The sequence below is a fragment of the Coregonus clupeaformis genome, chromosome 6 (genome assembly GCF_020615455.1).
Source record: "Coregonus clupeaformis isolate EN_2021a chromosome 6, ASM2061545v1, whole genome shotgun sequence".
In the NCBI taxonomy this organism is placed as follows: domain Eukaryota; kingdom Metazoa; phylum Chordata; class Actinopteri; order Salmoniformes; family Salmonidae; genus Coregonus; species Coregonus clupeaformis.
In genome coordinates, this window is record NC_059197.1 from 39,615,208 (window position 1) to 39,630,496 (window position 15,289).

General features: G+C 40.1%; 1 protein-coding gene across 1 annotated transcript; it reads left to right on the top strand.

Annotated features, from left to right (window-relative positions):
• The first annotated feature begins 2,541 nt into the window (after positions 1-2,541).
• On the top strand, positions 2,542-15,188 carry LOC121567916 (protein NipSnap homolog 2). Its single transcript, XM_041878304.2, has 10 exons — positions 2,542-2,849; positions 4,476-4,615; positions 4,857-4,902; positions 6,005-6,099; positions 11,196-11,266; positions 11,557-11,697; positions 12,002-12,033; positions 13,014-13,108; positions 13,304-13,387; positions 13,499-15,188. The coding sequence occupies exons 1-10, from the start codon at positions 2,728-2,730 to the stop codon at positions 13,561-13,563; spliced, it is 891 nt and encodes a 296-aa protein (XP_041734238.1). The 5' UTR covers positions 2,542-2,727; the 3' UTR covers positions 13,564-15,188.
• The last annotated feature ends 101 nt before the right edge of the window (positions 15,189-15,289 follow it).

A 15,289-nucleotide genomic window follows, 5' to 3' on the forward strand; every position in this document is an offset into this window, starting at 1 on the left:
AATATACCCCAATTCACCTGTAGTTATACAGTCACCTGTAAGTTATACCTCTAGTAAGTTATAGCTACTGTTGGGTTTTATTTTTTAATTGGATCTGTATGTGATGAATAGCTTGGAAGGAATGCATTAATGAGGAGCACTGTACTGATATGGATTGTTTCACATAACAGGCTGATAAGAACACTCTCTCTTTGTTGTCGGTGAAACTGTCCTTGAACATGGCTACAGTGGATTTGTGTATTTTCGGTGCTGACTCCGCAGGTTATTATCATAGCAACTATGCCTGGCAACAAATGGAACGGATTGGCTGAAATGGAGTCTGGACCACACTCAGTCCTTTGCTCTGGTTGGCCAACAGAAGAGGTGGAGGCTTTCTGTCAGAGTATTTGAGAAAGAATCTGTAAACAATAATTCTAGTTCTCTGACGGCCCTGCGTGGTTTTTCAGTGAGCCCGTATACGAACCTTCATACTTATCATACATACATTTTGCATATAATAAATTAAGCTTGGATTGAAGATCTCTTGATTCTTATTCCAATACCAGATTTGAATTACGCAATTTCTAACACTACTAAAGTGTGACTAAAACTACACAGATGTTCTCATTTAGCTTGACTAATAGAAGGTTGACTAACTACCTTTTCTGCGTTTTCATTCCATCATGTTGGCCAGCCCAGGGTTGGATGGAGTCATCATCCGTCACTCACATACCTAAATAAATTTTTTTTAAAGGTTAGGTTTTGAAGTTGCAATGATTGAATTTTTTTTTATAATTAGTTCAAGTGACAGGGGAAATTATATTTCAGCCATATCAAATGTATGTAGCCAATGAGTCTCTCTAGTCCAGGGATATCAACATGCGGTCCGAAGCCCAGTCACGACAAGTGCCGCCGGCTTTTGGTAAACTATCTTGACTTGGACATACATTTTTACCAACACATGGCTAACCTTTGTTTAACCAGCTAAACAGATGCTATTAGTGAAAATGTGTTTGGAGTTATCTTTCTTGCTAATAGGCTATGTTGGAGTTCAGTTTACACTTCCTCTTCCAATTGTAATGTGGGGAGCCCACGTGGGGCCAGTATGAAAAATGTATGCACTCACTAACTGTAAGTCGCTCTGGATAAGAGCGTCTGCTAAATGACAAAAATGTAAAATGGGAGGCCAAAATAATGAAAAACTATCTACCAAATCTATTAATTTTAAAATGTTGATTACCTTTCCTTGCCATTATCATTCACCTGATAATAAGACAAGACATTGGATCCCTGGGCAAGAAAAGGTTGAAGACCCCTGCTCTAGTCTATTCTAGCGACCACAACCCCATGCAGCGACGTGGCTATCTCCGGACAAGTTGCAAAGGTTTGTTCAATCTGGATTTTTCAAGTCAGCTATCTAGCCTTTAAAACGTACCAAACTGTTGTCTTCACAAAGGTTGCAAAGTTAGTTCAAACCGGTCAAGTCCCTTTTTCTATTAGCCAGGCTTTTAACCTTTATTTTTTTTACACTGCAAACAGCCTACCCGACCGACCTCTCAGAGGAATCCGCATGGTCCTAAAGCACACCGTTGCCTCGTCTTGTATCATATTCCAATGATAAAACTGGGGGGGACAACAATTATATTTCAGAATGAAAGTTGCGCCACTGCTATTAGCACATGCTCTCTCCATGAAAAATGCGAAGAAACATCCATTAGGTTTGATGTGGGAGTTTAACTGAAGGTCAGTCGCATAAAGTTGAGTGGGTAGCGGGAAAGTACAAGTTGTTTCAAGGGGGGGGGGGGGTTATGGCATCAGGCCTACTTGTCAAGGGGAGACTGGCCAGTTCACATATAGTTTTAATTTGGTTTTAGCACAGATTATCCATTATATTGACCAGAAACTCAAGTAGCCGCTCTAACAATGAAAATAAATGTCATCAAAAAGGAAGGCAGTCGGGAGAGGCAAGATCAGGTGGGACCATTCTAGCCAATGAGAGTGCAGAAACGTGTGTGAACAGGCACAACTCCGATACAAAGTGTTTTTCTAAAAAATGCCGGGATGTCACGTGTCCTACTTATCTGTACACTCGTAACAACCTAAGCATTACGAAACGTATATTCGATCAAATAAGCCACACGTAGCAAGTAGCCATTACTTTTTGTGTTATCCAAATTCGACACTGTCATTGACCTCCATACAAAAACTCCTCGCTTGGTAAACGAAAAAACGCCACCTGCTGGAGAAGACGGCTTTTGGCCCAGTTATCCCAATTGCTTCGCCTCTTCCTCTGGTTTTAGTCAGAGGTTGTTCCGGATCCGGCAGGCTTGCCTTGAGTTTGAGTTTAGATTGCATTTATCCCCAATCACAGAAAATACAGTAGATATATTCAGTCAAGCAAAAAAAAGAAGTGAAGTCTACAAAGAAGAGGTACACACACCAGTCTCCTTTTCAAGTTTGTATCTAAAAACTGTAACATAGGACCGAGGACTGGTGGTCCTCCCCTGGTCACACCATTCATTTGTTGGTGTTTGACTACCACCTGGTGGCTACATTGTAGACTCACAGCCTCCACTGTGTTTTTGCATAGGACGCGGGTGTATTCATTACGGGAACCGTTTATCGTTTAAGACTAAACGGAAGCAAACAGAGCAAAACGAGACTTTATATTGAACAAATTTCGGTAGGTCCCTCCCCGTCATTCCGTTTGCTTCCGTTTAAGAAACGTTTTGCAACCGAATCGGCGTAATGAATACGCTCCAGGGTTATCAATGGAAGATGGCGACCCGAGTCCTTCAGAGATTTGGCAATGGCCTGAATCAGGCTAGAAAAACGGCCCAGTCGACAGGACAGATCGTCGTTTTAAGCAGGTGTGACTATTATTACTTTGCACGTTTAGGATTTAAAGCGTTTGGGCTCTGACTTTTGTTCCATTGACGATTTTGGAGAATAGAGGCTCCCACTGACTCGTCTATGCTGCAAGTGTGCAGGAGTGAACCTGAACAAGTGACTGCTAGCAAGCTAGCCTAAATAACTAGCCAGTCAACTATTGGCCTGTAGTCGATTTGATAAGCTACAAATTAGTGCAACTTCTAGTTTGAGCTATTCTAAAATGGTTAAACTCTTGAAGGTAATGCACGTCCAGTTACTAGTGTAATTGTCTGTCTAATAGTCAATTATTATTACACTTGCTCAAGGTCAATATTATAAAGGTAGGGCTACTGTTGTGGATATACACTACATGGCCAAAAGTATGTGGAGACCTGCTCGTCGAACATCTCATTCGAAAATCATGGCCATTAATATGGAGTTGGTCCCCCCTTTGCAGCCTCCACTCTTCTGGGAAGGCTTTCCACTAGATGTTGAGGTTAGTGAGGTTGAGCACTGATGTTGGGCGTTTAGGCCTGGCTCGCAGTCGGTGTTCCATTTCATCCCAAAGGTGTTCGATGGGGTTGATATCAGGGCTCTGTGCATTCCAGTCCAGTTCTGTATGGACCTCGCTTTGTGCACGGGGGCATTGTCATGCTGAAACAGGAACTTCCCCAAACTGTTGCCACAATGTTGGAAGCACAGAATCGTCTAGAATGTCAGTGTATGCTGTAGCGTTAAGATTTCCCTTCACTGGAACTAAGGAGCTTAGCCCGAACCATGAAAAACAGCCCCAGACCATTATTCCTCCTCCACCAAACTTTACAGTTGGCACTATGCATTGGGGCAGGTAGCGTTCTCCTGGCATCTGCCAAACCCAGATTAATCACTTACAGTTGACCGGGACAGGTCTAGCAGGGCAGAAATTTGACGAACTGTCTTGTTGGAAAGGTGGCATCCTATGATGGTGCCAGGTTGAAAGTCACAGCTCTTCAGTAAGGCCATTCTACTGTCAATGTTTGTCTATGGAGATTGCATGGCGGTGTGCTCGATTTTATACACCTGTCAGCAACGGGTGTGGCTGAATTAGCCGAATCCACTAATTTGATGGGGTGTCCACATACATTTGTGTATATATGGTGTAGCTTACTGTATTTTGCATGGCATTACTATGTTACTACATCGGCATTTTTTTACCTTATAGTGTCAACATTAGCCAATGATACATTGTTTTCATAAGCACCATGATTGCGCATGTGTATGTTCAGCAGTGGTAGTCTGTGGCTAGCTCTAACTGTCACTGCTTGTTGTTTCCTTTGGAAACAGCCAGGGACATGCAAGACCTGGTACTGCATGTAGGAAGCTAGTGTGCATTTTCTCAAACATTGTGTGTAGGTAGCTTGGGCAACAACATCATACAGTGCCTGTGTTACTGTTATTATTGTTAGCTAGACCTTTCTGTCATAATTCACCTGCAGAGGAATGTGGGATGCATGCATGGACAGATCTGACTTCAGCTCACTACACAGCAGTGAAATCCTTTGATGCAGGAATAGATGAGTCACTCACTTCATAAGATGTCTCTGTTCACATATGTATTAACACTACCATCTGTATTTTTTCTCCAGGGGGTTGTCAGCATCAAACCATAGGAATCGTGAAGATAGCTGGTTCAAGTCGCTATTTGTGCGTAAAGTTGATCCCAGAAAGGATGCCCACTCCCACTTGCTAACCAAGAATGAGGAAAGCAACCTCTACAAAATCCAGTGTAAGTTGTGCTTTACTGTAACTTGTTTACTTTAATTCCAAATTACTTTTTATATTTCAGAGTTTTGAGTGCAGTGGAATAACCATAAGCATATTGTAAGAAGTAAGTATATTGTAGAAATTAGTAATTACAATACTTGTTTCACTGTACATACAGATCTTGACTGTAATGTAAAGTGTGACCAATTTAACCCCTTCCAAAACAGAGGGCACTATGTCTAATAGAGATTGTTCTGTTACAGTCCATAACGTGAAACCAGAGTGCCAGGATGCCTACAACCAGCTTTGGTAAGTAGCATGGACCTTGTTCAGTCTAGGCCTTTATACCTAAAGCCCCTCAAGTAGTAGCCTTACCGAGGGTAGTACTGTCAAGTAGTAGCCTTACCGAGGGTAGTACTGTCCCAAATTATTGTTTCATTTGGTTGTTGAGTATGTGTGATATAATGTAAACGGTAGTAATGGTGATATTATATGACTGCACAGCTGGTGTCACCAGTGGGTTGTGCACACTTAAAGAAAAAACACATGATTTCACATGTGGAAAATGACATGACGTGAAAACGTGTTTTTGAAACACTTCACTTGTTTTCACATGTGTAGTTTCGTGTTATCACATGTTACCACATGTTGTCAAATTAACGTCACATAAGATTACGTGAAATTCATGTGGTTTTTCCGTAATAGCAGAGTTTAGCCCAAATGTCTAAAGTTCTATTCCAGTGACGCAATTGACATGCTGGCATTGCAACAGTGTGTAGAATAATTTATCTATGCTCATATTTAAGATGACTCAGTCATAATAACCTTTTACTTATCGTATAATCTGCACAACTGGTTTAGACACAGAACACACAGAAGACACAGCCAAAATACCTATTTTAAACATTTGTGATGGGGATTGTTATAGAACATTCTATTTAGCTGGGAAGTGTATGTTGAAGTTCTAAGAGAAACCTGACAAGAAAGCTGCAGTGGTGTCTGTGCTAACATCAAATTATTGCATCCAGGCATCAATAAGAACAGTTATAGTCATAATAACGGTCATATTTTTATATTATATATCATACAATTATTATTAGGGGAAGGGGAAATGGGGTACCTAGTCAGTTGTACAACTGAATGCATTAAACCAAAATGTGTCTTCCGCATTTAACCCAACCCCTCTGAATCAGAGAGGTGCGGAGGGCTGCCTTAATCGACTTACACGTCATCGGTGCCCGGGGAGCAGTTGTTATTGGGGGTTAACTGCCTTGCTCAAGGGCAGAACGGCAGATTTTTTTCATCTTGCCGGCTCAGGGATTCGAACCAGCGACCCTTCGGTTACTGGCCCAATGCTCTTAATTGCTAGGCTCCCCAGTAGAATATGTTTGTTATTGCTTTCTATTGACAGTGAGGAGACCCTACCATCTATCCATAATGATAAGTACTATCCCTGTGAGCTCGTGGGTACCTGGAACACCTGGTATGGAGAGCAGGACCAGGCTGGTAAGAATGCTGGCAGCAGAGCACACACTCCTCCACTTTCTAGTCTAGTTGAACTGCACATTCTCTGGAATTGGCACACCTGTAGGGATATGCAACCTTAGTTCAGGAGAAATGGGCTTCATTGAACCAGTTTCGCACATTTTCCTAGTGAGATGATGATTAAATTAAGTTGGCTTTACACCCACCTAGCAATAATAACAAAGCCTGCAAACATTAGTGCTGCGCTATTAACCGGAATGTTGGATATTTTTAGTTTTTTAAACAACTAATCACAGGAGGTTGGTGGCACCTTAATTAGGGAGAACGGGCTTGTGTTTTATTTGTTTTTATTTAACCTTTATTTAAACAGGGAGTCACATTGAGATAAAAAATCTATTTCACAAGAGAGCCTTGTATACGTTACAATAAAAACAGAATAATAAAACAACAGACACTTATACAGTGAGGGGAAAAAAGTATTTGATCCCCTGCTGATTTTGTACGTTTGCCCACTGAAAAATAAATGATCAGTCTATAATTTTAATGGTAGGTTTATTTGAACAGTGAGAGACAGAATAACAACAAAAAAATCCAGAAAAACGCATGTCAAAAATGTTATAAATTGATTTGCATTTTAATGAGGGAAATAAGTATTTGATTCCCTCTCAATCAGAAAGATTTCTGGCTCCCAGGTGTCTTTTATACAGGTAACGAGCTGAGATTAGGAGCACACTCTTAAAGGGAGTGCTCCTAATCTCAGTTTGTTACCTGTATAAAAGACACCTGTCCACAGAAGCAATCAATCAATCATATTCCAAACTCTCCACCATGGCCAAGACCAATGAGCTCTCCAAGGATGTCGGGGACAAGATTGTAGACCTACACAAGGCTGGAATGGGCTACAAGACCATCGGCAAGCAGCTTGGTGAGAAGGTGACAACAGTTAGTGCGATTATTCGCGAATGGAAGAAACACAAAATAACTGTCAATCTCCCTCGGCCTGGGGCTCCATGCAAGATCTCACCTCGTGGAGTTGCAATGATCATGAGAACGGTGAGGAATCAACCCCGAACTACACGGGAGGATCTTGTCAATGATCTCAAGGCAGCTGGGACCATAGTCATCCAAGAAAACAATTGGTAACACACTACGCAGTGAAGGACTGAAATCCTGCAGCGCCCGCAAGGTCCCCCTGCTCAAGAAAGTACATATACATGCCCGTCTGAAGTTTGCCAATGAACGTCTGAATGATTCAGAGGAGAACTGGGTGAAAGTGTTGTGGTCAGATTCCAGCATGACAATGACCCAAAACACACGGCCAAGGCAACAAAGGAGTGGCTCAAGAAAAGGACATTAAGGTCCTGGAGTGGCCTAGCCAGTCACCAGACCTTAATCCCATAGAAAATCTGTGGAGGGAGCTGAAGGTTCGAGTTGCCAAACGTCAGCCTCGAAACCTTAATGACTTGGAGAAGATCTGAAAAGAGGAGTGGGACAAAATCCCTCCTTTATGTGTACAAACCTGGTGGCCAACTACAAGAAACGTCTGACCTCTGTGATTGCCAACAAGGGTTTTGCCACCAAGTACTAAGTCATGTTTTGCAGCGGGGTCAAATACTTATTTCCCTCATTAAATGCAAATAAATTCATAACATTTTTGACAGATTTTGTTGTTGTTATTCTGTCTCTCACTGTTCAAATAAACCTACCAAACCTACCATCAGTCTATAATTACCAATTATAGACTGATCATGTCTTTGTCAGTGGGCAAATGTACAAAATCAGCAGGGGATCAAATACTTTTTTCCCTCACTGTACGTGTATAAAACAATATAATTCAGCACATAATAACAAAATAAACATATTTAATAAAAGCAATCACATTCAACTACATAGAGGTCCTCAATCAATCATTTCAACTGCCTGAGTGGCACCAGCACGTCTAACTGCAGTGAACTCTGCAGATTGTTCCACAAATTAGGGGCAAAACCAAATGCAGATTTTCACTAATCTGTGGAGATTGAAGGGATCTGTAGTGTTATTCATTCCTGAGAACGGGTTTGGTAACTTATGATTCTTAACTTAATTATTGAAGGGAGTTTCTGTAAGATTTGCTTTGTAAATAAATAAGAGAATGCAGCTCTCTTCTTACAGACAGAGAGGTCCATCCCACATTTTTATACAGACTACAATGATGAGTCCTAAAATTGTCCCCTGTGATAAAATGTATTGGGAAATGGTAGACTGTGTCCAAGGGTTTCAAAACAGAGGTTGCCGCATGCATGTAAACAATATCACCAAAATCCAATACAGGGAGAAGCGTTGTTTGAACAATTTCTCCTATTTTCAATACTGAGGCATGATTTATTTTGATATAAAACAATCTTAGCTTCTTAGTCAGATTTTCTATATGCGTTACAAAGCACAACTTGTCATCAATCCAGACACCCAGGTACTTATATTGAGAAACAAGCTCAATTTGGGCTCCATTTGTAGCGCAAATATGCAGGTCCTCAGGGTCAACATTTCGTGACCTAGAGAACAGCATGAGCTTTGTTTTACTTGTATTTAACACTAATTTAAGATCTGTAAGTGATTTCTGAATTGAATCAGTCATGCTGAAGTTCACGAATGGCCTGCTGCACTGAGGTGGCACAGGAATACAAAACTGTGTCATCTGCATAGAGATGAATGTTACAAGTATTAACAGTGTTTCCTATGTCATTAATATACAAGGTGAACAATAATGGACCCAAAATCGAACCCTGAGGAACACCTTTTTGAATCTCAAGAAATGTAGATTGAACTACATCTGTCAAGATGGCCTGAGTTCTGTCGCTAAGATAATTCTGAAACCATAAACAGGCTGTATATCCCAGGCCTATTCTTGGTAACTTCTTCAGCAAAACAGAATGATCAACATTGTCGAACGCCTTTGACAGGTCAATAAACAAGGCTGCACAGCTCTTTTTAGCATCCAAGACATTGACAAGATCATTAACAACTAGCATGGTTGCTGTAGTAGTACTATGCCCAGGCCTAAACCCTGATTAGTTTATATTAAAAATACAATTATCAGATAAAAAGGAACGAAGTAGTACGTTAACCAAGGATTCAAGAATCTTAGCTAAACAAGGTAGTCTTGAAATGGGGTGATAGTTGTCAAGATCATTTGTATCCCCATCCTTATGGAGTGGCAGCACATATGCGGATTTCCATGCTTTTGGAATACTTCCTGATAACAATGTTAAATAAAAAATGTGGGCTACTGAGCCAGCAATAAAGGGAGCTGCAGACCAGGCTCCAAATGATCAGCCACTGTGGATTTTTTATTGTCTAATGTTAGCAAAGCATCCAGGACTTCTTTATCAGTGAATTTCCGAAAAGAAAACTCCTGACCAGCATTTTTAGGATCATTCAATAGATCTTCACCATCAACATCCCAAACTACTCTTTTCAAGAGCTGGCTTTGAAATACATTCATATATATATATATATATATAGCCCGCAGAGATAAAATGGTGATTAAATGCATTAATTATATCAATTTTGTCAGTAATAGGGCCAGAATCTAAATTAATTAATTGGGGGAGAGAAGAGGAGACACAACCCTTCAGTGAAGTAACAGCTTTCCAAAATTTAGCTGGGTTTCCTGTACATTTAGATAGTGTATTAACATAATAATCTGATTTAGCTTTTTTAACTAGTTTTAAACAGATTTCTCAATCGCCTGAAAGACTGCCAGTCTGGGCCCGAGTCTGTGAATCTAGCTTTGGCCTAGGCAGCATCTCTGTTGTGTATGACTTCAGATAGCTCTGGACTGAACCAAGGGCAATACCTATTTTTAATGCTCAGTTTTTTTAAAGAAAGCATGTTTATCTACAATACAATTGAAAAGATTTGAGAAGTGGTTCAGAGCCAACGCTGGGTCAGGTATAGATGTAATACAATCAAACTCACAAAAATAAAGGTCACAAAAAAAGGCCTGTTCATTGAAATGTTTAAAATTCCTCTTGTTGATAAAACTAGGTTTGGCTCTAAGCAGCCGTATATCCCTGACTGGAGCAGAGTAAGTGGAATGGTATCAAATACATCAAACACATGGTTTCCAGGTGTTTAATGACATTCCATTTGCTCTGTTCGGTGCAACTAATTGACCAACGCTGGTTCAATTATTTGAATTCCATTTTTTTTCTCTATTTTTTTTCTGTGAGCTCAATGCACACGTTGCACAGTTTCTCTAGAGAGAAATCAGATCCAGCCTGAACTGTGCTATGTGGTAGGGAGTTGTAGTTTCCAACAGGCCAATATTCTACATAGTTTAGCGCATAAAACATGGTAATTAACTACAATGACCATTATCCATTGTTTGTATACTTGGCCGGTCTGTGTTTCTTTTACGCCTGCTACAGAAGAGAGAAGAATGTGCGATCATGAGGGGATATAGAGAGCAGCTGTTGCTTTGCGAGTTTTCTACCTGAAAATGCATTATCTAAGTGATTCATAGTTGGTATTCAGCAGTCATAAAATAGTTGGTATTCAGCAGCCTTATTTACTTTGAAGAACTACAAAATAATGATTTTGTCAGAAAGCATAGGCAACAGCTCTATAGAGATGAGATGTTGACTTGGAATGAAATAATCAAATAATAATCAAATAAAACAAATGTAAAATACACAACTGAAATAATGTATTCAAGTAAAGTAATGGGCAGTCGCTACCTGCCTATCACTTAATGGTTAATAAGTGATAAGCAGTAATGGGCAGTCACAACCATCATGGGACTTTTATTAATTGTTTTATTCTGTGTTGTTACAGCAATCAACCTAAATAATCGAAATCGGAAATGTTGGTTATTTTTTTAATAGTCAAACCGAAACCGAACTGACCTCAAAAAGCACTAATCGCTCAGCACTAGCAAACATCTACCTTTCCAGGACCAGTGTGACCTAACCCTAGTCTACCCTTGTCATGTCTACATATGTTGTCGATACTTCCCTGGCTGTTGGTTTTGCATTACTGAAATAATGCCCTTACACTTATCAGAAGGATTATGGATATGTCTCTGAATATGCTTATTATTGCTTTGCAAATAATGTCTGTTATGTGTGTTTTTCCAGTCCATATGTGGCGGTATAGAGGAGGGTACCCAGCTCTGACTGAGGTCATGAGCAAACTCAGGCAGAACAAGGTAACAAACTGTTCCATGACTGTCAATTCCTCACCGGCAGCGTCTAGAAGCCTTCACATTGAATATAGTAGTCTTGAATATAGCTTCATATGCTAGTACTGTCTGAGGTTGCCTGTCACATTAGCTCATATACAGAGTGGCCAACCTTCCTCCTGAAGAGCTACTGGGTGTGCTGGCTTTTGTCCAGCCCTCCTACCGAACCCCTCTAGATATACCGGAAGGTATCAGATGTGCTGATTGATGTGAGGTTGACACCCAGATTGACGTCCTTCCGTTACGTTCATCCACAGGAGTTCATGAAGTACCGGGAGGAGAGAGGAAAGATGCTGTTGTCTCGTAGGAACCAACTGCTCCTGGAGTTCAGCTTCTGGAATGAGCCCATCCCCAGGAAGGGACCCAACATCTACGAGCTCAGGTCCTACCAGCTCAGAGTGAGTACTGAGTGATTGAACCTCATTAACCATAGCACTACTAGGGGTTTCGTTTAGGAGGGTGCTACATTGCTGAACAAATATGAATCACCACCAGATGATACAAAGGGTGGGCAATTGTTGACATAAACATTGGAGAGTTTGTGTATGCTCTATGGAAACATTATGCTCTTAAATGCAGGCCTATATTGCAATCCATGTGAAAGGGCCATTATGATTTATTTTGAATCTTGGAGGAAATTGTCACACAATTTGCTATTCCTGTGAAATACAAAAACGTTTTTCTCATGTTTCCTTTTTTCAGCCTGGCACCATGATTGAGTGGGGTAATTACTGGTAAGGCAACCTGATTTACATTTGAATTACTCATCATCTTTACTTACAGCATATAGTTTATTTTTCGGTTAACACTTTCTTCCCATTTTCTCATTAATAAAAGCTATTCCAGAGAGACGCTGTTTTGAAACTCTATTGTTAGATCCCAGAGTGCACAGGTCTTAAAGGGAGATTCTACTACTGTCCTTGCTATTTTCAGATTGAATTTAGTTGTTTACTTTCAACAGGAGCCTATGAGCCTGGACGATTCCTTTCTCTCAGGTTTATGTTGAAAACACATTTGTTCGTTTATGACAAATATTCAATATTTCAATGTTAATTAATTGTTCTGAATTCTTTGACCTTGTCTGCCAAAATAAGTTTTAATTTGTGATTGTGCGTACTCTGATTATTTGAATCAGTAATTGATCAGAATTACTCATTCTAATTGGGGAAAATTTAGTTTTTTCTAAGTCATGCCACATTGTTAAAACAACAAATGCTGACAACGTGAATTAAGTCAGTATGATTTGGGTAATCAAAATAACTGTACATGATTGTAATTGATATGATTGTATATACAATGACTAATGGGACTGGTTCAGAGCCAATAATTAAATATCTCCAATCCAACACCATACAGATAGCGGTCTCGATGCATGAGTACATCCAATCCAACTGTCTGTATAGCCAACCGGTTCTGCCAAACTGGAATGATCGTTTTCAAGCAAGTTCAATCAAACCGTATGAATAGTCAAATGAGTGTCCAAACAGGACAGTAGCCCATTGTAATTGTATATGGCTGCTGTGCTCGCCTCTTTGACAGGTCATCATGGCAAATAAGAATATGTTCTTAATTGAATACCTGTATAAATAAAGGTTAAATAGATATAAAAAAATAATGATCTGCATGGGATGGCCTTGAGCAAATGTGAAGATGAAGCATTGGTTGTGGGGAAGTGTTGTGACTGATGTTGTGATTGGCCCGTTGTTTTCCCAAGGGCCAGAGCTATTGGCTACCGCCAGCACAACAGTGAGGCTGTGGGAGGGTTCTTCTCCCAGATCGGAAACCTCTACATGGTGCACCACCTCTGGGGTGAGGCCAGGCAGACCAGCTGTATCTCTCTTCTCTCCTTTCCTCCCCTCTACTCTCGTTCATTCACACAGATCTAACATGCATGTAGCCTCTCGTACTAGGCTTTTAGGCTCTCTTATATACAAAGCTGTTATTCTTTTTCTGAAAGAAGACTGACATTCCTTTTATAATGCAGTGTTTCATTGTTGATTTCAGCTTACAAAGACCTTGAGGCCAGAGAAGCCACAAGGAACGCAGCTTGGCAACATGAGGGTTGGGATGAGGTTGTGTATTATACAGGTGAGCAAAATCTGTTATGAAGTGTACTTTCACAAAGTGTGTGCACTTTTTAAAAATGAAAACAATATGAAATACTTTTAACTCTCATCTGATCATGTATCTCTGTTTTAGTTCCTCTCATTCAGCATATGGACTCCAGAATCATGATCCCAATGAAGGCTTCCCCGCTGCAGTAACCTATGAGAGAACACAGAAGGCCGAACGCCAAGCCTCACCTGTTTAAATGTAACAAAAAGTCTAAAATCTCACTGCCGTGGTCTCAACCTCTAATTAATGTTGCCAACCAACCAACCTCCCTCTGATTTGGTTTGTCTTTTACTTTACCCATTTCTGACTTTGCACCAGCAAACAATATTTGGTACTTAAAAAACATCACTGAGACACAGGAGGTTAAAGTATTATCATATCCCATCTTGACGCTGTTGGCTAAAATACTTTTCCCATAATTGAAAGAACTGTAAAGCACTGGCATGAGAGCTCACAACTGCTTTTTTGTCCTTGGGAGACTGGATGGGCAAAATCAGCATATTGAAACCTGATAGTGGTTGGGTGGAGAACTGATGTCCAACGTACTGGGTCATATTAACACTGATCACTTGGCCACAGCTGATGTAGTCTATTTTTAGAACCAACCAAAGTGCTGCTTTGAAAAAAGAGGGCTAGCCTAGCAGTGTGTTCTGTTTGCAGTGAATAAGAATTGAGCTAATACATTGGCTAACTATTTACATTTACATTTTAGTCATTTAGCAGACGCTCTTATCCAGAGCGACTTACAGTTAGTGAGTGCATACATTTTCATACTGGCCCCCTGTGGGAAACAAACCCACAACCCTGGCGTTGCAAGCGCCATGCTCTACCAACTGAGCTACAGGGGACTTTACAAATATGGCACGACTTGACAAATATCACTATACATGCACAATGTGTGATTTAGCGGTATTTTTTTAATTTAATGTACATATTGAATAAATATATGAATCACATTGTTGCATTGCAAAATTACGCTTTTGGATGAAATCTAAGAAATGACTAAAATGAGTTCTAGAAAGACAGTCCAAATGGCAAAAGTGCATTGTTACTGTATTTTGTCAACGGAGAGAATATCTACTAAATGGTCAATTATTTAACTTTTATGAAGTGAAGGCACTGAGCGTGAACATTATTTATTGGGATCATTTGTGTATTAGTATTGTACTGTTAGACATTTACTGCACAGCTGGAGCATTTCGCTGCACCTACTTTAGCATCTGATAATCTGAGTACACAACAATTAAACTTTGATTTATTTGAGAACTGGTATGATGAATACAGAGCTAAAGGCCATGCCTATTTTAACCCTAAATGTCTTCTGTGAATTTTTTCAAGTACTTGTATTGATTGCAATCGTGGGCTTTCTCTCCCTATTTCTTTCCCATCTGCAATAAGCTTGACGTGTTGTTATTGTACTGGTTTAGTGAACATGGCTTGTTTTACCCTTGTGGAGAAAATATTGCATGTCCAGTTTTTCCAAGACGTTTTATCAGATTTTAACATGTTTCTGGTTGGGCATAATGAATAATCTATTCTGTAAAGGGTTAAACCACAAGTCTAATATTATCATGGAATATTTCTGTGCAATGTACAACTACCGATGTACTGAAATGAAAATCTAATTGTGGAGTCATGCTGCTACTCATGATTTTAAAGAGGTTTCAGGGTTGATAGTAGCATGCCTCATACTAGTTTTATTCCCTGATTTACCGGGTATTTATTACACAAAGGTGGCAAGAATTGTCAGCACATAAAGTTATTCAAAGAGAAACTGTGGTAATGCTGCCCTTTGTTGCTGGACTATGTGCTAGCCAGTACAATATGGATGTGTGTGAGTTATGTGTTTGTCATTGTTTAGTGGATGGTACCATG

Coding starts and splice junctions, on each gene's coding strand:
- LOC121567916 (XM_041878304.2), top strand. CDS start 2,728: ATGAATACGCTCCAGGGTTATCAATGGAAGATGGCGACCCGAGTCCTT. Junction 6,100..11,195: donor TGGAGAGCAGGACCAGGCTG/GTAAGAATGCTG, acceptor GTGTTTTTCCAG/TCCATATGTGGCGGTATAGA. Junction 13,388..13,498: donor TGAGGTTGTGTATTATACAG/GTGAGCAAAATC, acceptor TCTCTGTTTTAG/TTCCTCTCATTCAGCATATG.